At 34.6% G+C, this 25,338-nt stretch overlaps 1 protein-coding gene and 1 long non-coding RNA gene across 3 annotated transcripts; one reads left to right on the top strand and one right to left on the bottom strand.

Annotated features, from left to right (window-relative positions):
* Positions 1–3,204: 3,204 nt before the first annotated feature.
* On the bottom strand, positions 3,205–7,497 carry LOC131653493 (uncharacterized). Of its 2 annotated transcripts, none has more exons than XM_058923649.1 (5): positions 7,252–7,497; positions 5,071–5,227; positions 4,242–4,292; positions 4,046–4,138; positions 3,205–3,605 (listed from the first exon to the last, which is right to left on the bottom strand). In XM_058923649.1, the coding sequence occupies exons 1-5, from the start codon at positions 7,392–7,394 to the stop codon at positions 3,552–3,554; spliced, it is 498 nt and encodes a 165-aa protein (XP_058779632.1). In that variant the 5' UTR covers positions 7,395–7,497; the 3' UTR covers positions 3,205–3,551. The 2 variants fall into 2 exon arrangements, with proteins under 2 accessions (XP_058779632.1, XP_058779633.1); XM_058923650.1 differs by having other exon boundaries at positions 5,071–5,235; positions 7,252–7,385.
* Positions 7,498–8,181: 684 nt separating this feature from the next.
* Positions 8,182–9,027, top strand: LOC131647848 (uncharacterized). The gene is made up of 2 exons (XR_009297985.1): positions 8,182–8,477; positions 8,590–9,027. It is a non-coding gene; the product is annotated as an uncharacterized LOC131647848 (long non-coding RNA).
* The last annotated feature ends 16,311 nt before the right edge of the window (positions 9,028–25,338 follow it).

The raw sequence follows: 25,338 nt of genomic DNA, 5'->3' as shown, positions 1-25,338 counted from the left end.
CGAATTTGATGATAACCAGCACGAAGGTCTAATTTACTGAAAACAGAAGCACCCTCAAGCTCATCTAATCATTCATCAATTGTAGGAATGGGATACTTGTCCTTGACAATCACGACATTTAATGTTCTGTAATAAACACAAAAGCACCAAGAATTATCTTTCTTGCGTACCATCAATATTGGCGATGAAAATGGGTTATGATTAGGAACAATAATGCCTTGTTCAAGCATTTCACAAACCAAATTCTCCATTTATGTCTTCTAAAACTATGGATATTGATAAGTCCTTACAATGATGGGATTGGTACCCTCTACCAGATGGATACGATGATCAACATATCGGTGTGGTGGTAAACCAGTCGAAGCCATGAAAATGTTGGAAAAGTGGTGAAGGACATCACTGGCAGCACTAGGGATATCAGAAGGTAAGTCAAGGACAGTTGAGTGAGGTTTTGGAAGTTCAGTTGAGGGTAAATATGCCATTAACATCCACACTATACAATAAGGCTTGAAATTGTAATAAGGAAACAGAGTGAGACCCAAGTATAGTCTCACCTTGCAAGACCACTAGTTGATTATTCCAATAAAATTCCATGGTAAGAGCAGAGTAATCATGTGAGACCTTACCCAAAATTTATAACAAAGGAAATCCTAAGACCATTAGACCACATCAAGACCTTCAATAGCCAGCATAAACAGATCCATAGAAAACGTAATACCTTGCACAACAAGAGGCACTGCAAAATAACAATATTGATAAATAAGGGATGAACCACAACCTTTACCAACTCAAAAATAAGGACAATGGGTCATAGGTAATCCTAATTTCTCCACCAACACCAGATTGATGAAATTATGAGTACTTCCACTATCAATGAGAATTTGGAAACAATTCGCGTCCTACATCCCTGAAATGCGTAGAGAGTGGCCCAATAACTGACTAGAAAACGCATGAAGGCTAGAGATATCACCAGAAATATCTACAGTTTGCAACTCCTTTGAATCACTCTCGTGTGTATCCTCCTCGGCACCAAGGAGTAACACTTTGCTTCGACAACGATGGAGAGGGCCCTATTTTTCATCACACTTGAAGCACAAACCTTTGGAACGACGATCGCGGATCTCTGCCGGAGGTAAATGACGGACGAGAAGATTTGCAGATGAAGTGGGTAAAAGAAGATGTTGGTTTGTGGGTTTCAAATTTTGGTTGAGTCGGTGAGAAGATAGGTCGATGGCTTGTTGGGTCGGGTTTTAAGATGTATTTAGGTTCCAAAGTTTTGTGGGGGGCACAATATCCTTCAAACGCGCTTCATAAGCACGCGCCATTGCAAAGGCCTCCATCAATGACGTAGGACGATGAAATTGAAGCTAGCGACGTAAATTGCGTTTCAACATGGTGATGAAAAAACTGATGAGCAGAGATTCGGAAATTCTAGTGCCCTTGTTCACGAGGTCATCAAATAGAGCTTGGAAATCAACAACAACCCCGTTTTAAGAAAGCTTAAAGAGGTCACCTTCTACATCCTCGTAAGCGTTGGGACTAAAACGGTGATGAACCGCATCAAAAACACCGACCACGACATGAAAACATTGTGACGCATCTCCTCTGATGTGAGATTGTGTAGTTCCTATTTTGTTTGTGCGTTATTATGATGTGTTTTAGAAATAATGTTGCTTGTTTTATCTCTCCAATTTTTAGTTGCTATTGGATGTTTTGTGCAAAGATTTTTTTAGCCAAAATATTTCCAAAGGAGAAGATTGTTAGGTTTTGTTTGTTGGCTGCATTTTGTTAAAACAACTAGTTCAGCAAGATATTGGACAAAATGTCATGACATGTTGGTACGACATCGCATCATATATTGTTTCTATTTTTAGAAGATTTGTTTGATGTTTCTTGTGGACCAAGTTGTGCATATGGAGATTTGATTCACTGAAGATTTGTTTCAAGCAAGAAATATTGGTAGATTTAGTTATCAAGATTAAATGTCAAAACATTAATTGGAATATTATTTTCTGCACCAACAAATTTGATTTTGTATTATTTAATTTGCAGATTATTTGATTTAGCCAGATTTAATATTCAAACTCAGGCGCTTATATGGCTATAAAAAGAAAGAGTATAAACCTAAAAGATTCACGAAGTTGCATGTGACAGAATATACTTTAAGGTTTCGCTTGTTCATTGTTTTTTGTGAGTCATTCTTTCATCATGATGATGCTTGAATTGGACTGAGTTTGAGTTGTAATTTATAAATCACTCATAAGCTTTTAAGCAAGAGTGGATTATGTTTAATTGAAAGTGTGTCTTCTATTTATTGTCATTGTTGTTATTATCACAATTGTGTGATTAAGGGGAAGAGAGCAGGGTCTTATATCTAAGAGTTCTTAGATAGAAATAGCATGGGTAGTGATTAGGTGTGAAGTTTGTAAAATCAGAGGTTGTTTAGAACTTCAAACTAATAATATTATAGTGGATTTCCTTCTGGTTTGGTTGTCCCCAGATCTAGGTGACGTTGCACCGAACTGGATTAACAACTGAATTGTGTTATTTACTTTCTGTGTCTTCCTTTAAATTGTTCATTGCTACTTATGTTGTTCCGATGTCTTAACATTATGCTCGACGTTGCATTTGACATGCTGGTGTCGTGACATCGTATACGACATCTGTCTAGTTGTGTCAGATTTTCAAAGTTGTTCTTGTTCAAACAATTGATGTCATTAAGGTATAATGATGGTTGACCAATGACCGGTCACTTGAACACTTTCCAAGAGATTCTAAATTAATTGTCGGCAATGAATCTTACTTTAGATGATGAAATTCAAGATTTGTGGCTTATTGATACTTTGTCTAATTCTTAGGAGACTTTTAGGACATCCTTGTTATTCGAGCATACTCATTATTGAGAATCCAGATTTATATGGAGAGAATCTTATTTCAAATTTCCAGTGCCATTTATGTCAACTGTGTGTTGCAGACCAAAAATTCTCAAACCTGCAAGGTAAAATCCAATTTATAAAACACCCAATTCGAAAGTTTTGGGTTTTGTGACCACTAATTGTTACAAAATATGAGCCAACGAATGATAATCATAATCACAAAAACTGTAATTAGATCAAAATCATGACAGTCAGTTTTTGACAGGTTACAACTTAAGAAACACATCTTGAATACTAATTATAGATGAAAAGAAATGCGCACCACGGATTAGTGAAATAATAAGGCAAACAAAATAGTGCTATCACAAATCGTGTTCAATAATCAATATAAAGTACAGTGTTAGTGTTCAATCAACAACAATCAATTAAGACAGTTAACAAAGGTACATTGTATACACGAGAAATCTGAATGTCCAGAAAATGGGGACAATGGATCTCTCCCAGCACCATGGAGAACCCTCGACACACTTTATCTCTTTACTCGCTTGAATGCTTGCAACAAATGCAAGTTTTTATATCATTTTCATGATGCTCTCCTTTTCCTGATGCGCGCCCAGTTTTGACAAGATAGAATAATTAATATAATTTACATTTACACAGCAAGGAATCTTAACTTTACTTCCTCATTAAAAATGCTATAATGCACCCCAATAAGCCACCAGCAACAACCTGTGCAAAAGAAAACAGCACTTGGTGATTCTTGAATAATAATTACAATAGTAGGGAACATTCAGAAACAGAGGACTCAGAGCTTGAGAAAAAGTAACACTTCTTAAAATGCAATGCCCTTATCCGAATCCTAAGACTTGAGAGATTAAGGTCCTGATAAGCTAATAGTGTGTGGCAACTTATTCATGCAAACAATTAGGTAGGGAACTGGACTTCGAAAGGTAAGGCCTGCAATTATGGGGTTTGGCCACGCATAGTATATGCCATTGAAAGAGTTTATGAAGAACTTCTGTTCATTCAGATAATATCCAAACAACCGTATAACGTGTTAATGAAAATTGAAAAATAATTGTTGGTCAGAAAACAAAACAAAGAGAGTAGTAGATATCTATCTGAACAAGAGTTGGAACAAAATAAGCTCGGAAAAAAGCACACCACACCTGAAATGGAGTATGACCAAGTGAATCACGCAGTGGTCTGACACTGGAAAGAGGGTGTTCTTGAGGTAACTCGCACACAATTTGATTAAGCAACTGCAATGTGATAGAAAGCAACATATGAAATGGATGTATAAAGCAAAGAAAAAATGTAAAGCAATCAATAGCAGTAGCACTACCATCAAGTAAAAGAACTTACTTCTGCTTGCCGACCTGCATGAAGTCTAACTCCCGAGGCATCATACATTACCTATAAATTATAAAAGTAACAAAAAAAAAAAAAAAAATCAAATTTTCCCTCTATAATATATTAAGCATATTAAAATTCGACCCAACAAAACACCAATACCAGCAGAAAACATTTATATTTTCCAGGTTCTAAATACCATCTTAACCAGATTATAACACCATAACTAAGGAAGTATGACTAATAAATCAAAAGCTTGTTATGAATTTCTATTGAAGAAATAATCATAAAGAAAATAGTAATTAATACACTGTAGCATCTTCTAATGTGTATCAGTATTGTCTATGGCAGATGGTGATCCATGGCGGAGAGCCAAAATCCCGCCATATCGGCCGCTTTGCGGCGCCGTTATAGCGGTTTATGGCAGAAAACCCCACAATATCGGCCAATATTTACCAATCCATAGAGCCCAAAAAACGCCATGAATATCCGCCTTAGTAGTCATGGCATTGCTATTTGATAAAACTGATGTCTATGAGATTTACATGAGCGCATAAAAGTGTCACTAGGATACAAACTCCACATTCGTAGACTACAAACTACGCATATAAAAGAAATACACAATTACAAACACATACAATGCAAAAATTTCTATATTCTAATACTCCACCAATGGAAGCACTGCGACAATCATCAGGGGAATGCTGAATATGCTACTGGAGTTGTTTTCGGCGGGTATGACATATTTAGGAATCATTAAAAAAAAAAAAAAATAGCAGACCAAACTTAATCAAGAAAAGAGCGCTATATTTTATCATAAATGAATGGATGAAATACTTACAATACATGCCAAGATGACGGCAATAGCAAAGGCAGATGATGCAGTCCCTTCTTGGAAACCTATAGCCACAGCCAAAGCCGACACAGTCGCAGAATGTGATGAAGGCATTCCACCCGAATCAAGCAACCTTTTAGAATCCCATCTCCTTTCCTTATACCTGAGTATCTAGGAGAAAAGTTTTGGAAAAAGATTAAGCTCACATTTCCAAATTCCATACCAATTCAGCAGTCCATAACAAATTTGCGGTTCTAAAGACGATGATACAAGTTTTAAGGTATGTTTGGATTTCATTTTCTGATTCCATTCTCTGTCTCAGTTTAAATTACAAAAATACCACATTGCTTTCACCTCTTAACTCTGTTTTAATATATCTGTTAAGAGTCTCCCATCGGAGAATATATGGTTTGAATATATGATTATAAGTTGGGGCAATCCTCACCTTAAAAGCAGGTTTTGTAGGGATGAATTAGGTTCAACCGAAACTCTAAGAATATCGATACACTATAATATAAAGGAAACTCTAAAAGTAATTATCAATTTTGGTTTGACATTTTTCTGATTAAATCTAGCTTTAAAAAGTCAAATTTAAATTTATAAACATACAGCATGAATATTGAAAAATGAAATTTAGATAAGTCATATAACATTGACAATGATAATGTCAAATTAACATTATCAAAACTAAAACAAGGAACTTAAATTAAAATGAATATTACACAATTAAATATATACAACATAATCAGGCACTTTAGTCGGCTAGTGTTCCTGTATTTCTGCTTGTAAGAAATAGTGAAAACAACAAAAGGATACTCTCACTTATTTCTAAACAAAATTTTGATGACAGGAAATAAAGTGATTGTGTTTCTCACACAAATTTGAAAACAGGATTGTAACTAATTTAAAACAATGTTACAAGTCTGTAACTAAAACAGAAGACAAAAATCAAACGGTGCCCTCGTAAATAAAACACCACATAAGCGATTGCACTCGGCTCATGATATCCGCAAACACCTTAAAATTGAGTAAACCATAGGAGGCTCTCCTTCTCAAATAGATTGCTTAGATTATGATTATGTCAAAAAGATTCCTAACTATTGAAGTATCGTTGTTTTCATTATTAAATTTCGATGACAGGAAATAAAGTGATTATATGTTTCTTACAGAAATTCGAAAAACCGGATTGTAATTTGTAACTAATTAAAAACAATGTTAAAATTTTGTAACTAAAACTGAAGACAAAAAATTAAACGATGCCCTCAGTAGTATATAAAACATCACATAATTGATTTCACTTAGCTCATTATATCAGCAAACACCTTAAAATTGAGTAAACCGTAGAAGGCTCTCTCGCTCTCAAATAGATTGCTGAGATTATGAATATGTCAAAAAGATTCCAAACTATTAAAGTGTCAAGTTGGTTCCTATGTTTGACCACATACCAACAATTCTTTTTTTCTAAAGGCAAAATAAATATATATAATAATAAGAGAAGGGGGATAACCTCAGCAAGTACATAGTCAAAGTCAACATGCAAAAGATTTACCAAAAAGACAAAAGAAAAACAACCAAGAGAAAGAATATAAAAAGGCACCAAAGACCAGCTGCTAGGGGTCAACTGAAGAACTCTACACAGCATCACCCAACCAATCACCCGGCTAGAACTCAGACCATCAGACCCACCATCAACAGAGAGCGGTAGCAGCACCAAAACCATTAAACAACTCCGGATCAGGATCAGGATCAGGATCAGGTCAGAACACTTGATCCGCTAGAGGTTTAGGCACATAATATCAATTTGTTCTTTACATCTAACCACTTCTTATCAATTTACTCATTAACACTCATATGAGTAAAATTTAACAAAGACCTTAAAATACTCATAATCTCATAGAACTATTTGAAATCACGTTACAATATAAACCGAATTCGGTGGTTTACTCTCTTAAAATTGCATAGAAATCCTACAATACTAAAGCAAATGCTGAGAATCCTAATACGAAGAACCACACAATCTCCAAATTAACCTAATCAAGCATTTCTATACACAACGCATAATCCAGATCTATATTCTATCCTCAATTCTCAATTCACCGTAAAATCGCACAATTAATAAAACCTAAACCACAAAAACCAAAACCGATAGTGAAATTCGAAATCAGAAAAGGAGAAAGCAAAACGCACCAGGTGGTGAAGATCTTGAGAAACTGAGCGAGTGCGAAGGAGAGAAAAGCGGAGATGAGAGGGAGGTTGGAGGGAACTACCGAAGGGGATAACGATGAGGCGGTGCTTGCCGTTACGTCTGCGGTTGTTAGAACTTCGTTCATGACTGAATGAATGAGAAACCGCTAACTTGTTGAACTTGCCTGCACTCTACCTTCTTTTCTTCTTCTTTTCTTTTTCTTTCTCTGGCAAGTTGTTGTAATAAATGTTTGTTTTCTTCATTTTTAATTCAATCATTCAAAGCCCATACAGTGTTTGCGTTGCGGGACCGAAAACGTAACTATTCCTTGCCATTTCTTTAAATTTCATTAAAAAAAATCATTTTGATTTTATTTTAAAACGGCAAATTTATTTTATTTTCACTGCAGACGGGCACTCACGTGTCTGTTTGTCTATTTTTTAGTGGATTGTGGGTGAAAATATAAACGGTATTATTTATGTGTTTATTTTTTATTTAATTTTAATTATTTATAAAAAATAAAAAATGGATTGAAAGAGATATGCAAACTGTCATATATGACAGTTAAGAAAAGAGAAGTTATGATTAAAAACAAAAATTGAAAAGGGATAATTGGAAGAAAAAATAGGCTACACCAAACTCATGCTTCGCCTTTATATCTAGTCTAGATATATAGTATAGATAAAGAAGTTGTTAGTAATGTTGATTGGAATCAAATCAAAGACTTGATATCTAGCCATTATTAGAAGATACCACCATCAACTATTTATCTAGTCATTACTAGAAAATACCACCATTCTACCGAATATACCCTTCTCTATCAATAAATTTACACAGCTAAAAGAACTTATTTGTCTCTTCATAAACACTCAATTTCTACCTTTCTTACTCAACCACCTACCGCCACTTGTCCCTCAACCTTTTTAGATGATTTCAATTCACTTCTACTTCACTTCAACTTACCCTCAAAACCCTAGCTTTTTTCTCTCTCTTCCCTTTCTTTCTCCTGTATTCTCTACTTGCCTCTTTTCCCCTCAAAACCTTAGATCGTCGCCGCCCCCTTTCTTTATCTTATCTACGGCCATCACCACCTCTAACGAAGAAATCAAAGCTATTTTCTTACTCATCTCGTCATGCTCTATTTAGAGAACCAAACATCCTTAAGATCGGAGAAACATTATTGAAAAACCCTTTCTAGTCTCCATCTCCGCCCATTCAAATATGAAAGGTATCTCATTTGAATTACTGATTTTATGTTGCTCAATGACTTTCTGTTGATTGGTTGCTCTTTATTTTTCATGTTTTTTTTCTTCATGTTTTCATGTCGACGAAAATCAAAGACCTTCTCCTTTTCACCATGGGTTAGCACAACAATGGCAGGAGTGCCATTTGAATTTGAGTTGAGAAAGTCAAATAGTTTTGAAGCAAAAGAATCCCAGAGAGCTGCTTCGATGACATTACTGTGATATTTTGCTCATTGTTTTTGGTTTCTCATTTTGCTGAATTACTGAAAAGAACTTTCACTTATTATATCATGATCCCACATTGTTACAAAATTAAATATTGTGATTGATTTACCTTAGTTGTGCAGGTGATAAATTTGTACCTTGAGTTGCTGAAAGAGAGGGAGCGGAGAGAACCAAAGAAGTTTCTGAAATGTCATTTTTCAACACCTTTTTCTACAAAAATGTAGGATACCTCTTCCCATAATTATTTAGTTTAGTGTTGGCTTAGAAGATGAATTATACCTTCAGTTGACTACTATTGTTAAACAGGAAGTTTTCCTCTTCCTTGAGTATTATTTTCCTGAAGTTATTTTTAAACAGGAAATTTTTATCTTTGTATATGCCATTGCTCCAAAACCCTGTTATAGCTCATAGCTAGCATAAAACAAATATTTGTTCATGTACACATGGGGAATACTAACCTCCAAACCTTTGTGCATTATAGTTTAGCATTACAGTTTCAGACACAATAGTGATGATTATTTTGGTCAATTTCAAGTAACCTGCATTTGACTCGCTACAAATTTGTGTTCTTTCTTTCCTCTTATCTCCCTCTTTTAAACTCTTATTGGAAAAACCTTCACTATTTTATTAACTAATGTCTGAAAATATACTTGGTGTTTGACATTTGTTTTTTAATATTTTAATCAACATTTTCAATGCCAACTATGCCACAAGGAATAGAAAAGGATTTCTTCGTTCACCCAATTTACTTTTATCTTTTCGGATGTTGAAGTTTGTTCCTTTGACACTCTGCATCGTACACCTGAAATCGAACCTTGACAGAGAGCTTCACATTCAGTAGTTGCATTGCAGTAGCCCTGACATTAAAAAAAAATGGAATTTTCATTATTTAGAACTCTTAAACTTAACTTGAATTGAGTTCATACAATGAATTTTGTTACATTATACTTTTGTTTTCTCTTTCCATATGGAATTGAAACCATTAATCATATTGTATTCAAGTCTAATGAACGGTTGTAAGATACTTAATTTATTTGTGTATCAATGCTCCTTTTGTTCTTTATCTTGTCATTAGATAATTCTGGTGCAAGTACTTTTCTCTTAATTTCTCTCTTTTTTTTCATTTTGAATTTCAAAGTACAAAAGCTACTTTATTCATTCTAGATGTAGTGTTCTTTAACTCAAGGAAAACTATTTCTCATTTGGGGAACATGTTTCTCCTTAAATCCCTTTATGTTTCTTATTTGCATACTTATATTTTCTTATTGCTTCCTTGGTTGAGTGTATTTAAGAATGTTAATTTTAGTCTACTATCACATACTATGTCAAATTTATTTCATACTTGATTGTATTTGATGATATATTCCTCATTAGTTCTAATGTTGAATTTTAAGATAATTAATATATTTTGAATAAATGACACCGATCAAGAATAGTACATAAATATTGGAATATGTGTAATGTGTTACAGCTACATGAAGCTTCCTCAACATATACAACAACAATAGTACATAAAACTCATTCTTTAAAGTTGAAGTTTGGCAAGAGCATTCAATTCAAGATGAAGAAGCATGATCTTACATTATATAGCTAATATACTCTAAAGATTCTTTCTATTTGTTTTATTGAATTCGAGTTGTTTGAAATCTATTTGTCTAGGATCTATTGAATACAAGTTAATTTTAATTTTCTACAGTGGTTTTTAACAACTGTTTGAGTTAACTGAGTTAGCATGGTTAGAGCATTGCCTTCAAATTTTAGTCATTGATGTCATTTCATAATTTATTTAAGTTATAGTAATTTATGTAGAATTTTTATTAAAACTTTGTTTATCTTTCCCCAGTGATTGTTAGTGCTTTGGCTTCAAATTTTAGTTAAATGTTATTGGATCTCTATCTAATTTACCAAAGCATTTCCCTACTATTTAAATGTCTGAATTATTTTTGTGTGATTTATAAAATTAAGTACACTTACTCATAATTTATAAGTGACGAAAATAATTTAATAACAAATAGTTAGTTCAACCTAAAAAGAGTTCTTGAAAGTAATGTGTTCGTGTTATGCATTTTACATGATGATGCCAATGAATTCTAATTTGTATAGTACTTTTTCGGTAATTTTAAAATTGTGATTGAAATACTTCATGAAATGACATGGGTCACAAACAATTAGATCAAACTAAGAAAATGTGTATAAACATTATTCCCAATATGCATTTTAGTATAATTATATTATACAAAATAATTTTACATAAACTTAGAGAATAAATCTTAGGTAGAAGCTCGAGTCCGAATTCAAACCTGTCATATCTTACTAATTCACTTTTAAAATAATATAATTTAAACTAATAGATTAAAGAAATTGTAAGACCTTGATGGACTATTGCAAGGGTGTGAACAACAAACAAAATTTGTATTTTGTTATTGTTTTTTAATAATAATTTGTAAAATTGATTCAAATTCATTATTATTTAAAAGATTGATACTCTAAAAATTATTTAAAAATTATTAAGATTCAGTGATGCGATTTTGCCATATAGCTTTCTTATAATTATTTTTGATGAGACGTAGTAGTTTATATGATTTTTTAATTTTAATTTTTAATCTACAAAATAAAATATTGATCTATTAATTTGCAAAATAAAACATGAAGTCCATGGAATTTGAACCAAAGACCATAACAAAACGTGAACTATTTTATAGTTGTGCTTTCAATCATACTTACAGATGAGGAACCCATAACCGGCTATATGTGATCATGTTTTTTTAACGGTGCTCTATGCACAGAGGATGATTCCCTGGCCAAGGGTAGAGGATCATTGTCCCTCTTTCTGAGGTGCTAGCTCAGATCAATGTGGACGTCTTCAGGCTCCACCAATCAGGTCATTTGGATTGGTTATATCTGAATGGGGTGCTCCATCTACGTATGATTGTGTGTAGTCTTTGATAATGAGGTATTTTAATTTTGTATTAGGACGTGCAAAACATCCCTAATTGTAACCCTGGAGGAATTAGTTGTTGTACTCGGACGTGTAAAGCGACTCTGACAGCTCTGCTAAACTCTGAAAATGTGAAATACAATATAGGGAATTGATTATTGTAGACAGACGTGCAAAGCATCTCCGATAACACCCCTGAACTTTGAAGGCACGCAAGGCGCCGTGGAGAACTGATTGTTGTTGTCATACGTGCAAACTGTCTCCGAAAGTTCCCTTGGAATCTAGAGGCGTGCTCGGCGCTGAAGGGATTTGATTGCTTTGGTCAAACATACAAAGTGTCTTCAACAAGACCCCTAGAATCTGGAGGCGCGCTCGGCATTGAGGGGTTTGGTTGCTTTGGTTGGACGTACAAAGTGTCTCTGGCAGCATCCATGGAATCTAGAGGCACGCTCGGTGCAAAGGGAATCTAATTGTTTGGTTGGATGTACAAAGCACCTTTGACAGTACCCATGTAATCTAGAGACACGCTCGGCCTCGAGGGGATTTGATTTCATTGGTCGGACATATAAAGTGACTCCAATAGCACCCTTGGAATCTTTACGGAGAGCATAAGCTGCATTATTGTATCATGATTCATTTTTACGTGCATTCACACTTTGGTTCCTTTAAGAGGGGACAAGAAAGAAAGCAAATAAGCAAAAATATACGTATTCATTTTACTACAATATCAATAATTTACAAATACAATAATTAAACTTGTGGTCGGGCGCAAGTATACTGATCTCTAACCATTAGATATGTTGTTTGGGTGGCTTGGTGGTTGACCGAGCTGCAGGACTGGGTCCTTGTCTCGAGAGATGGTCGACCTCTAATGAGTGTGTGTGTGTGTATGGATTTGCTTTCCGGGTTCAGGATGAACCGGTGCCTTTGGACTCTGAGCTTTTTTCGGGGCATCTGAGATGCTTGGTTGGTTTGGGAGATTAAGGATGGTGTATTCAAACTTGTGCATTCCATTCTCAAACAAAACTCGAGATCTTCTGTCGGATGTGAATACTGACTGGTCATCTAGCAACCGAGTCTCGCGGTATCTTTCACTTGGCACCTCCAGTGGAACCTTGTTTCGTTGTCCGGTTGGTGGAAGCCATGGTGCATCCCGCGAAAATCCTATGAGATTTGTGGAGTACAACCTGGTAATTGTTTGGAGCCTGATGCTAACTATAATATTACTACACCTAGGATCCGTTAGCGATGAAATTGAGACACCCGCCTGATGTTGCCCTCGCGGCCATCCCGAACGTGGTGGGAAGCGTTATCGTCTTCTCTTAGTCGAAGGTTGGCGGGGTTTATGACTGATCTTCTCAAAATTTGCCTTCGAAGGTCAGTGCAATCCTAGATCTAGATCTGAGATCATCATCCCCGTTAATTGGTATGATTTTTAAGAAAATTACGGATCTCGATGGTGGAACTGAGACTGGGTAGGCTCCCGCAAACTTATGTGTTTACCTCCATCCGGTTTCCACAACTCTCCAGGCCTTGCTGTCCATAGACTTTATGACTGCTATCATACAAGGTTTCCAGTAGTCATAGTTAGAGCCATCCAAGATAGGTGGTCTGTTCCCAAACACCAACAAAAATCTTAGAAAGTAGAGTCTGAAGGATAGAAAAACACTTAGAAAGGGGGTTTGAATAAGTGTGACTTTAAAAACTCTTAAGATAAAAACAATTGCACAATGATTTTTATCCTGGTTCGTTGTTAACGAAACTACTCCAGTCCACCCCCTTAGAGTGATTTACCTCACCTGAGGATTTAATCCACTAATCAATCTTGATTACAATGGTTTTCCACTTAGATACCCTCTAAGTCTTCAAGAGTATTCTGATCACAACTTGATCACTCTAGGAAATCAATGCTTAGATACCCTCTAATACTTCTAGAGAATTCGATCACAACTTGATCTCCTCTAGTACCTTTACAAATGAATGTAAACAAATTCTTACAAGAGTATTACAATGCTTCTTAATAAGCTATAATCACAACTGTGATATTTCTCTTAAGTTTAAGCTTAATCTCACTAAGATATTACAACAGTAATGAAGTGAGGTTGAAGATGAAGTTTAAGAGCTTTTCACTTTGACAGCGTTTCTGTATTTTTGCGTAAGTGTTGTATTCAGCTTCTCATCAGAACTTCTATTTATAGGCGTTTTGAGAAGATGACCGTTGGGAGCATTTAATGCGTTGCATGATCCGTACAACATTGCATTTAATGTTTCACTCTTTTGTCAACTACCTCGAGCCTTGCTTTTCCTGCTTTAACTGACTTTGTCTTTAATAGCTTCTAACGTTCCTTTTGTCAGTCAGCGTAGCCTGCCATCTTGTACTTGCTTCTGATCTGATCTTTGTAGATACAACGTTTGAATTAATCAGAGTCAAACAGCTTGGTGCAGAGCATCTTCTTGTCTTCTGACTTTGAAGTGCTTCTAGCGTGATACCACAAGAACTTCAGTGCTTTTGCTTCTGATCTCAAGTTCTTCTGATGCTTCAATAGACCATGTTCTGATTCTGCTTGACCATCTTCTGATATCTTGCGAGAGCATGTTCTGATGTTGCATACTTGAACCTTATGAGTCAGTGCTTCTTGCGCTGAATTGTGCATACTCTTCATATATTTTCTGAAATGGAAAATGCATAGGATTAGAGTACCACATTGTCTTATACAAAATTCATATACATTGTTATCATCAAAACTAAGAATATTGATCAGAATAAATCTTGTTCTAACAGAGTCTTCCAATCTGTAAGATTTTGATTACGAGATTCATTCTTCTTCTCATTCTAAAAATATGCTCAACAATATCTGACCAACACTCAATAGAGTAATAGAAGGCATGAATAGGAGAATATAATGTATGACGATAACTCAATGATTTTTAATCAAATGGCTGCTTAAATTGCTTTCATCATAAATCTTCTGGCTAGCACCAGAGTATATATTCCTCCCGAGTTGTTTGGAGATGATAATAGTGAAAACAATATTTAGCTTATTTCTTGTTGTTATGATGTTTTGTTTGCTTGCTTAGTTTCTTGCTCTTTTCATTTGTAACTCTCTGAAAATTCTAGTAACACACGCTCAGTGTCTTACTGGATGTTATGACATCCACAATTACACAACACAGATAATTATAACAGAACAGCATCAAAACAATATAGAACACACAAAATTGTTTACCGGTTCAAACAACCTACTATGGGGGCTACCAAGCCAGGGAGGGAATCCAATATAAGCAGAATTAATTTGGAGTTAAACTCCCCCGTTTACAACTCCTCACTTAAAATCTACCCAATGCAATTCTAACCTATTCCTAGACCTGAGTATCTCCACTCACTCCCTCTCAATCACAGCAGTGATTACACATAAACATAAACAATTACAGAGAGAAGACACTCTTCAAAAACACACCTTGATCTGCTTAAAAGCTTCAATCAAGAGACACACACTCGTGCTTAAAAGCTTAGAGTGACAATAAATACACACAGCCTATTCCAAAGTAATCATCAAGGACAATTGCTTGGATCACAAGAGACAGCTACAGAACTACGGTTCTTCACAATACATAATCCAAGAGACACTACTCCAAAGCAATCATCAACGTGATAATTGTTTGGATCACAAGAAACACACACGGTGGAAACACAAAGAGTTTAATAATCTTTCATGCTTAAAACTCTACCTCTAAAAGTAGGATTTGCAGTCGTTATATAGTCAGCAGGCAGAAGGGCTTGGGCCATGGGCCTTCCATACATAAATTAGGGTTAACATGTTAACCTAATTTCCACGCTGTTGTACCCCAAAATTTGCCCGCACTTTTCAAAAATTCAAAACTATTTTAAAAATTGAGTTTTATAAAAATCTTGGATTCATTTACATTGACATCATGAATTTTATAAATATTCAATTTAAAATCTATTTTAAAATATAATAGTTTACTATTAAATTGTTATATTTTAATAAATAGAAAAATGTTGACCAATGCTTCACATACTTTCAATTGACTTTTTATTTCAAATAAATAACATAGCTTAGTTGGTTAAGAAGTAAGACTTGCAAGTAAAAGGTCACGGGTTGAAGTCCCGCTTGGTGCATTTCTATGTTTTTAAACTATTTTTTAATCTTTTTTTGCACCTGAACGCACCTGAACACAAGTACGTCCAGGTTCTTAATTTTGGGGATCAAGAAGGACTATGGGCCTTTTGAGTTGGATCATTTCCTTTTTAGGATCGGTCTTGACCTAATTCCACTCTATAAATAGAGCACTCCACCTTCACATTTTTCATCAACAATTTTTACAAACTTCTCATAATTTTCACTCACACTGCTGTCAATAGGTTTTCAACTTTTTTTATAAAACTTTTTTTTTTATTCTTATATTTTGGCCAATGATGACACCTGACCTGAGGCCTTCTCCTTTTTTTTCAAAATGATTTGTACATCGTTCTTGGCCGATGATTTTCATATGAGGCCCCAATTTTATTTTTAAACTGTCAATCTTTTCTCATTTTAATTTCAAACTTGTTTTTTACCAAATGATGATTCTTTGATGGTATTATTTTAATAATAACAAATTTTTTTCAATACTTTTGGCGTACATGTTTTTTTCAATTATTGAACTTCACTAACCAGACAAATTTGTTGTATTTTTTTTATTTTCTAATCATATACCTTTTGTCTTCATATTTTTTATCAAACCTTTTGTTTTTTATACTTCTAACAAAAAGAACCACAAACCAAACATTACCAGGCTTTTTGCATCTCTAACCTAACATTTATATTCATAACAGAAACCATTCAAAATTAAATTGCACAAAACCATAATCTTTTACCATTACAATTCTCACAACCTGCAAAACTTTATTCAAACTACTAACAACAAAGTAACAACATCATTCACACAACAAAAAAATTAAGGAACGAATCACGTAGCTTTTTCCATCACTGTTATTGTTTTCTCATGCTTTTACAGGTTACTAAAAAAGAAGACACACAAAATGGTCAGACACAAGAAGCCCCACTTCCGATCAACACAGCCGCAAACCGCCGATCCACACACCAGCCCTCCGCGCCTCAGATCCGACGCTCTCTCCCTCCGAACCGCTCCGACGACGACAGATCCGAGAAGCTGTCACCGAAAAACGCGAACAACAGAAACAACCGCGCTGCAACCTATCAAATCACCGGACCATCCGCCTTGTGTACGAATGTCGAATCCGCCGGTAATACTTTTGCATTCTCTTTTGTTGATTGTTGCTAAGGCTTAATCATAATATCAATTTGTATGTTGTCTTGTGATTTGAGAGTGAGAAGGTTTTTTATTCCTGTATCAAGAACGGTGCAAGTTTGTTCTCTTGATTTAAGAAGAAGAAGGGCATAGGATAAAAGGAAGGAGAATTCACCTTCACGTGAAAAAGGAAGAGGAAATTGGATGCTTGTGTTTTCTAGTCCCTGATATATGTGTGTTGTTTTAATTTAATTTTTTCTTTCTCTAAAAAATCATGCCATGTGTCAATCATTCATTGGAGTAAAAAACTTGAGTTGAAAAGTCAAAATGTACTCCCTGAGTACATGAAGAGGTGCACCGCCCCAACTTATAATTAGTTTCTTATTTGCTGTTCATTTAAGTTTTATTTGTTGTTGTTTTTAGTTTATGTTTTTTTTTTTTATATAAATTTCATGATATAAAATACAAAAAAATATTTTATGGTAAATATGTTAGAATTAGTTTTGTATAAAATCAAAACACCAAGAAATATTTCTCTATCTTAGAATTAGATTTTCATTTAAAAAACAAAACAAGAGAGTTTAATTTCACTCCTTATAATTTAATTGTTAGATTTCTCTTCAATATAGTATTTGTTGATATATTTTTTTTTATTATACATACATCATTACTAACATTTTTTTGTTTTTGTGAAGTACCATTATCTTTAAAGCGTTGGACCATTTTGTGGACATTACCATTTATTTTTGTATACATTATGTTTTAATTTCTCCTCTAACTTTCATTTGAGTTGTAATAGTAATTAGGACTTTATGTTTCGGCATCCCCCGTTTTTGATTATGTAATCCCCCATCCCGAAGCCCTGTAATAGCGTAGATTTACTTTTCCGCATTTACTTTCCGCACCTATATAAATTGCTTAGATGTGTGGTTAATAGGATTGTATGGAAAGATAACAATTGAACATAGCTAACTAAGTCAAGATTAATATAACTGAATACAACACACTTGCATGCACTCACCTCTAGGGTATCCCCTCTTGGTTGCCTTGCGAATTAAATGGTTGTGTCCCTCGAATATGGAGGTACCCAATAGCAAACGTCTCTCGATTAAAAATCATCAAAGATCATAGTCCCTCGATGACCCTCGATGTTGCCTACGAATATATGATCTAGTCCCTCGAATGGTAGCCTACGAAACGATGATTGTCCCTTCGAATTTGCTAAAGGTACCTCCACTTGTTGCCTTCAACGACCTCCGATGACCCTTCGATTGTCCCGCACATCCAATCAATAGGACTACCTACCCCAAATGGTAAGGATAGCCCTATCTCTCTTAGAAGAGTAAAAAGCATAGAAAAAGACTAACTTAGGGTAGTGTTCTTAATATGCTTTAGCTCAATTAAAAAACTTTTCACACCTCTCTTTTCAAAGACTAAGGCTACGCTTTTAAGGTAAAGTCCTTATAATTCTTTTCAAAACAAACAAACAAACATGAGCTAAGCAAATTAAGAGCCCGTAGATAACTACGGATGAAAAGGGTGCTTACACCTTCCCTTTTCATAACTTACCCCCCGAGCCCGTTTTCTTTTTTAAAATGTCTTTTTCTGTACTTTTTACCTTTCCTAAAATTGGACAAAACAAAAGTCAGTGGCGACTCTTGCTCACCGCAACATTGGTTGCTTTAAAAAATAAAAGTCAGCTCACTGAGTTACACACGCCATCTAGTAGTTTACAAAATATGCTGTCAGCAAGATCTTCTGGACGAAATATTCAGCACATAATAAAGGTTCCCTAAACTGATAATTGAGGGAAATCAGGAAACACATTTAATAAACAATAACAGCTCCTGCTGTCACACGCGGATGTCATGTCATCGGTCATGACATTCACTACAGAACTTGTATTAGCTTCACACATATGCAGCTTGCATAACACAATATTAACCAGATATGTTTTACCACAGATGCAGACATTCATAAAAACACCTTCACTCTCTTTTCCATAACATATGAATGTTATTTTCCCCTTTTATCTTATGTGATCAATGTGTTTTATGTGTTGTTTGTTTAATATCTAGCTATGTGACCCACTTTTTGATAATGACAAAGGAGATAATTATAATTTCAATGGGAGTAAAGTATACTTTCTTTATCTACAAGGGAGTGATGACTCCAAATCTTTTTATTTGTATATTTCTATTTTACCACGTCCCTGAGAGATGTGTTATCATCATTAAAAAATGGATAATATATTTTTATGTGTTGTGCAAGTAATATAGTCTAAATGTTTTTATGATGACAACTGAACAAGAAAGAATAAATCACAAATCACCATTAATATAGGAGCAAGAATAAAATCAAGTGCTCGTGTTGAAGATAAAATGCAAATCAAAGTTGAGTTAAAAGGAACTAAAGCTAAATTCTAGTTGAAAGGGCCAAGTTAAATCAAGTTGAAAGTGTAACACCCTTCTAAACCCCGCGGAAATTAATAAAATAATTCAGAGTAAAACATGAAAACAAGGGTGCCACAATTCAATTTAAAACAATTTATTATAAATCAATTGTCATGTTTCACTTAGGAACGAATCATCAATTTAACAAAATCATGTTTTTACACAACGGAATATTCATCATACGGATAAGCATAACATCATCTATGCAATATCCCACAAAATTAATACAATAACAACACAATAGAGTAACGTCATAGACTCTAAACTAGCGTTCCCCAGTGTTACAATATCAGAGCATGACACCGACACTATACCTAAACAAACTGGCCTATGAGCTATCCTCACCAAAGCCAAAGGCCGCTACTCGCCAATCTGAAAATGTCAACAGTAAGGGTGAGTCTCATTCAAATTAACAAATGTTATTGAATCATAAATAATAACACATCATAGTTACATCATTCACCCAATTGTTTCATAAACAGACATTCAGACAAGTTTCATCATCACAAAACAATCAACCAACACATCACTAATATTTATAACACTGGAATACATCCAATCATGTTATAAAAGTCATGCATATGAATGCAACTAACACTATGCATGTGGTACCAACATCATCAAATGGGAATAACCCATGACCGATCCAACATCTTCAAAATACGGTCCTGCCAGCACAGATTCCACACAATGGGAATCATGCCCTTTACTGATCCAACACATCATCATGGATACAACATCATCAATGAATATGAATGAATGCAAACATACATGAACATACTTATACCATCGTCAAGTCTAATGAGTAACATCTTCAAATACTCATTTCATCATCATCATCATTATCATCATCATCATCAACATCATCATCATCATCAAAGTATGTTTATATACATTAGCATCATTCAAATACAATCAATCATCATTAAAGAACATACATGTGTCCACATCAATCATCATCATTAATAAGAAAGAACATACATGTATCCACATCATTCTAAACAAAGCAATCATCATCATTCAATTCTCAACAAATCATCACATCATAATGTTTTTCAAAACAACATCTTATATTGTCACATTTCTTCATATATGTCAACAATACGTCATCCATCCAACAAACAAGATATTCACATCATACTCACATCATCACAAAACTATCTCATAAGCTTCATCATACCAACAAAAAATCATCACATGAATCATGTTTTAAACATAGCTTGTATCGTTATATCCTATCATATATATCCACAACACATCATACATCAAAACCAGAAAATAACGATAAAATAAATTCAAGATGCTGCTCATTTCATTATTATAACACAAAGAATATTTCATAAGCTTCACCCTGCTCGAAATGGCACTTAAAACAGGCCAACGGTTCGAAAGTTATGCATCTTTAAACTTTTCAAAAATTACTAGCAGCACGCGGCGCCACACATTGTTCGCGACGCGCTGCCAGGAAACGACGTCTTCCCGGCGCCAACAAGGGACAGCGCGAACTGAGTGAAATAATTATCCTTAAGCTTTCTGCCAAGCAGTTCGCGGCGCCAACACATGGACGCGGCGCGAACTGGCGATTTTACAGATTCACAATCGCAAAATGACGGCATACGAACCTGAATCCCAAATTCCTCAACCTCGACCAAATCGATTCAAGTTGATCAAACACCACAAAACAGCCACCCAACATATATCATACACACATATAACATATATTATGCATCATCAAACATCATACAACACCAAATTCATGGAAATTCATCAAAACAGATAATTATCAACAACCATCCCCAAAATCCCAACTCTATCATTCGATTCAATTAACATGAAATAATATATCTATATCAGTCCTATTATCCATAACCCGATAATAGATGTTAATCGGAAGAATCCCCCCTTACCTTAGCCAAGAATCTGGACTTTTCCTCTTCTTCTCCATCAAACCCGTAAGCCTCTTTTCTTCACTTTCAGCAAGAATTCCCACTCTTCAAACTCGCTTATCTCCCTCATCGAGAACCTCCCTGACACGAATTAATATATCAAATCGAAAGAAATTTCGTATAGAATCCGAATCTTCGAGAATTACCTGATTTGGAGTTACGAGCAGAGAGTTATGACCCATTTTGTGAGGGCTGCACCATGAATACGAAAATCTCTTTTCTCCATGAGCTCTCTCCTTCTTCCTCTTAGGTTTTCTTCTTCAAATTTCCAATTTCTTTCTTTTTCTTATTTTATGAAAAATAAAGCAAAATAACTTTAGTAATAGGGCCTATCAATTACACCCCCTCCATTACTAACCACAACTTGGCCCAATAGCTTATTTTACACAATTTCCAACTTAATTCCAATTAAAAATATCAATAATCCAAGAAATTAATTTAAACTCCCATTAAATTAATAAATGTAAAATATGGGGTGTTACAACTCTCCCCCACTAAAAGAGTTTTCGTCCTCGAAAACATACTTCCAGTGAAAAGTTTCAGATAGAGTCCTTCATCTGACTCTCCAGTTCCCATGTAACATTTTCATCAGTCGATCCTAAAAAATCCATCTGACATAACCAACAGGAAGCACATCTCATGCATTCAATCTCAGCTCTTACGTCGCATTTGACTACCCAAAGGTGTACTACTCGTTATACCTCCAAAAGGTTAACAACAATAAAACGTCGAGGTACAACCCATACAATACGCCCAATAACTGGATAATATAATTACACAATCCATGGTATGACCACACCTGCTCAACACTGCAGTAATGCATATCATCTACCGAACTTACCAACCTTAGACACACTTTCCCATCAGAGCGATAAAATAATACTTACACTTTTCACCAACCGCTTCCTTCAAGAAACTCAATAACAATATTCCTCTATCATTGAATTTCAACTATTTGACTCATCTCAAGTCACACCAGCAATTATCCAACATGTTACATTCCGCTTTTGCTGCACTATTCTGATTACTCATTACAACCATCATTACCAATTAGACTTCTGAGTTATACCCAACTCTGGTCCTCTTTACTCATTCGTTCAAGAATCATTCTTTACCATCCATGGTACTAATCCACCACTCATCAATACTTACTCGCACTCAAAAACAAATTCCTGATTTACTTCATCTATTAAACATTCCAACCATCATCAGAATGAGTGCACACAAGTAGTTATAATCACACTCATCAGCCTCGATATACCATTGCTTACATAATAGCTCAAACTGAATCCCACTCTTCTTTAAGAATTAAATCAACTTCGTCCTTCATAGAGTATAATTCCTCATTATATCTGGAATCCACAATATCACCTTAACAACGAAACAAAATTATTATAGCATCATATAGTATCAACTCGTCTTCTTAACTTTGCCAAATACATACTCGTTAACTACGTACAACCACAATAACATGTTCGTCATCTCGAAAATTATTCAAAAGAGTTCTAATTCTTCGATACGACATCATTACCTCCACTAAATTCTAAATCCAACATATAAATCAATACATATTCTCTATGTAGGCTTCCGACATATTAATTCCTCACTGCCCACGAGTAGTACTTGCACACTACCCCACATCACACTTTCGCTGCGCGACTCTGATTACCCGTCTTAAGTCATCATCAAATATATTGCACTCTTTCGTATTCACTTCTTCATAAGTTCACACAACATGGTGAGTGATTATTCTCACGGCTTAGTATTCTTCACATCCCAAACCATTAAGGTAACAAAACAAGTTCATCCCATCTATAATTCTGTCTACTACCAACAAGAGATTAAGGGTGATCAAGTCCTCAATTTGTCAATAGATAGCTGACAACCATATGTAAGCATAAACCGTCGTTACTACATAATAGTGTCCTTTCCGAGTTTGCACTCAGACTCATTAACATCGTCATAGTCCAATAATTCACTTTGAGTCTTTACAACTCGCACACTTCCCTCTTATTGGGTCTTGTCGGTGAGACACCAACGTCCAAACATTTTACACAATCCGCTTCATAGTCACTTAGCATCACACACTTGTTAAGTACTTCTAAACTTCATGATCACTAATATACTCGTACATTACTATTCATCTCGTTCCAAATCAAAATCCTCATCTTAGCAAAAGACCGCGACAACATTCACAACTCGTGGTTTTACTCCCAATCTCATGACGTTTTTCGCATACCAATATATTTCACTCGGAATCTCAACAAAGTCTTCCTCACATCAATAGGTGTCAGAAATCCTCTATAATTCTTCTTCTATACATGTCATTGCTTTGGCATCATAAATACAACTTCAACCGTCCTAAAGTTTATTTCATCTTTACTACTAAGTCTCTTCTCACTAAAATCCATTGGCACTCAAATCATCTTTATTATCGAACATCTCATCAACTTATTCATCAACAACATGTTCTACTCAACGTTGTTTCAAACAATCGCGGCAGTAGGCATTCTTATTCCACAAGTTTCACACTTCCGTAACCGACTTTAAAATCTCTCCTCATAGGATCACCTCTACTGTATTTATAAATCTCCCATAAGACTATGTACAATGGTTACATTATTCAACACCCTACTTTTTCACTTTTTATCTTCCACATCATCTTCTCTCTCTTCCACCTAATAATTCAACACCTATTCAATTTTTTTTCACTACAATGGTTTTGTTTAATAAAATTCAACACCCTACCCCACATCATATTCTTATTTTCTTTTAAAGTTTTGTTTTTATGATTATATATTAATATCTATTATCAATTAAAATTAAATTAAAATAATTAATATTTAAACATTTTTTTTTAAAATTTAATAATTTATTTATTTTTTCTAATTTTCTATTCTTAATTTTTTTTCTTGCAAGTAATAAATAAGAGATGTAAAAATAGTTATTTTTTTAAAAAATAAAATTATAAAAAAACTTAAAAATGCAATAAATACACTAAACACACAACACACTAAAAAAGAAACACACAAAAAATGAAACACACATAATTTAATTAGTACAATAGACTCGGCTCACAAACAATTTATTTAATTATGAAATATTCCGAACTTTTCCCATATGTGTTTGACTAGATATGCTTGCAATTCGTGATGTACATTTGAATCACGCATCACAGATCTAGCACGCACGTGATTCGCAAATGCAGGTAGCACCTCGGTCGAGAATGACTCCGGTGTACTAGACTCACTTGCCTCAGGGTGTTAAAAGGGTTATTGTTGGGATCCATTTCACTACAAGGATGTTTAGAGCTACAAACAATGATTTTTTTAAGGCTAAATAGAAAAAAAATTGAGAGAAAAAAGTGAATTTTTTTTTATGAGTCCAAATCAAATGAACCAAGTCTCTATTTATAGAGGAAAAAAAATAATGAATTTTGATAAAAATAAAAATAAATAAAAAATTTATTTACTATGAAATAATTAATTTTAAATGATTAAAAGAAAATAAAATCTAAATAATCACAACAACCAATAAAATTGTGTAAAGTGTTGCATGTGGCCCCACTTTTTTCTCATTCAACATGTTGAATCTTTTCAACACCAATTAATCCACATCACATTAAACACCTCATTCAACAAACCATTGTAGACATTCAACTATTGAATAATTTTTTCAACATCCCCATTGTAAATGGTCTAAGGTAGAACATAATTTTACCTCTTCGTAGGCTCAAACGGTACATTAATCCGACACTCGGAACTCAAGATATGAATTTTCCAATCACTATCCGAAAAGGTAACACCGACGCCATGCAGCGACACTCTAAACGATGTCTCCAAAACCCCTCAAATGGTATATTAAATTCTTAAAATTACTTCTCAACAAACCCTCTAATTATTCCTTCAATCCGTTCAACACTGACACTGACATCCCGTGCAGTACCAATAAACAAGTCTAGTTCTAAGAACAAGAGTAACTGCAACTTCACCTCTTTCCAACATCATCC

This window comes from Vicia villosa, linkage group LG2 (assembly GCF_029867415.1).
Source record: "Vicia villosa cultivar HV-30 ecotype Madison, WI linkage group LG2, Vvil1.0, whole genome shotgun sequence".
Taxonomy (NCBI): domain Eukaryota; kingdom Viridiplantae; phylum Streptophyta; class Magnoliopsida; order Fabales; family Fabaceae; genus Vicia; species Vicia villosa.
The sequence above is the reverse complement of the archived record's forward strand: the minus strand, read 5'-3'. Positions and strand labels throughout refer to the sequence as shown.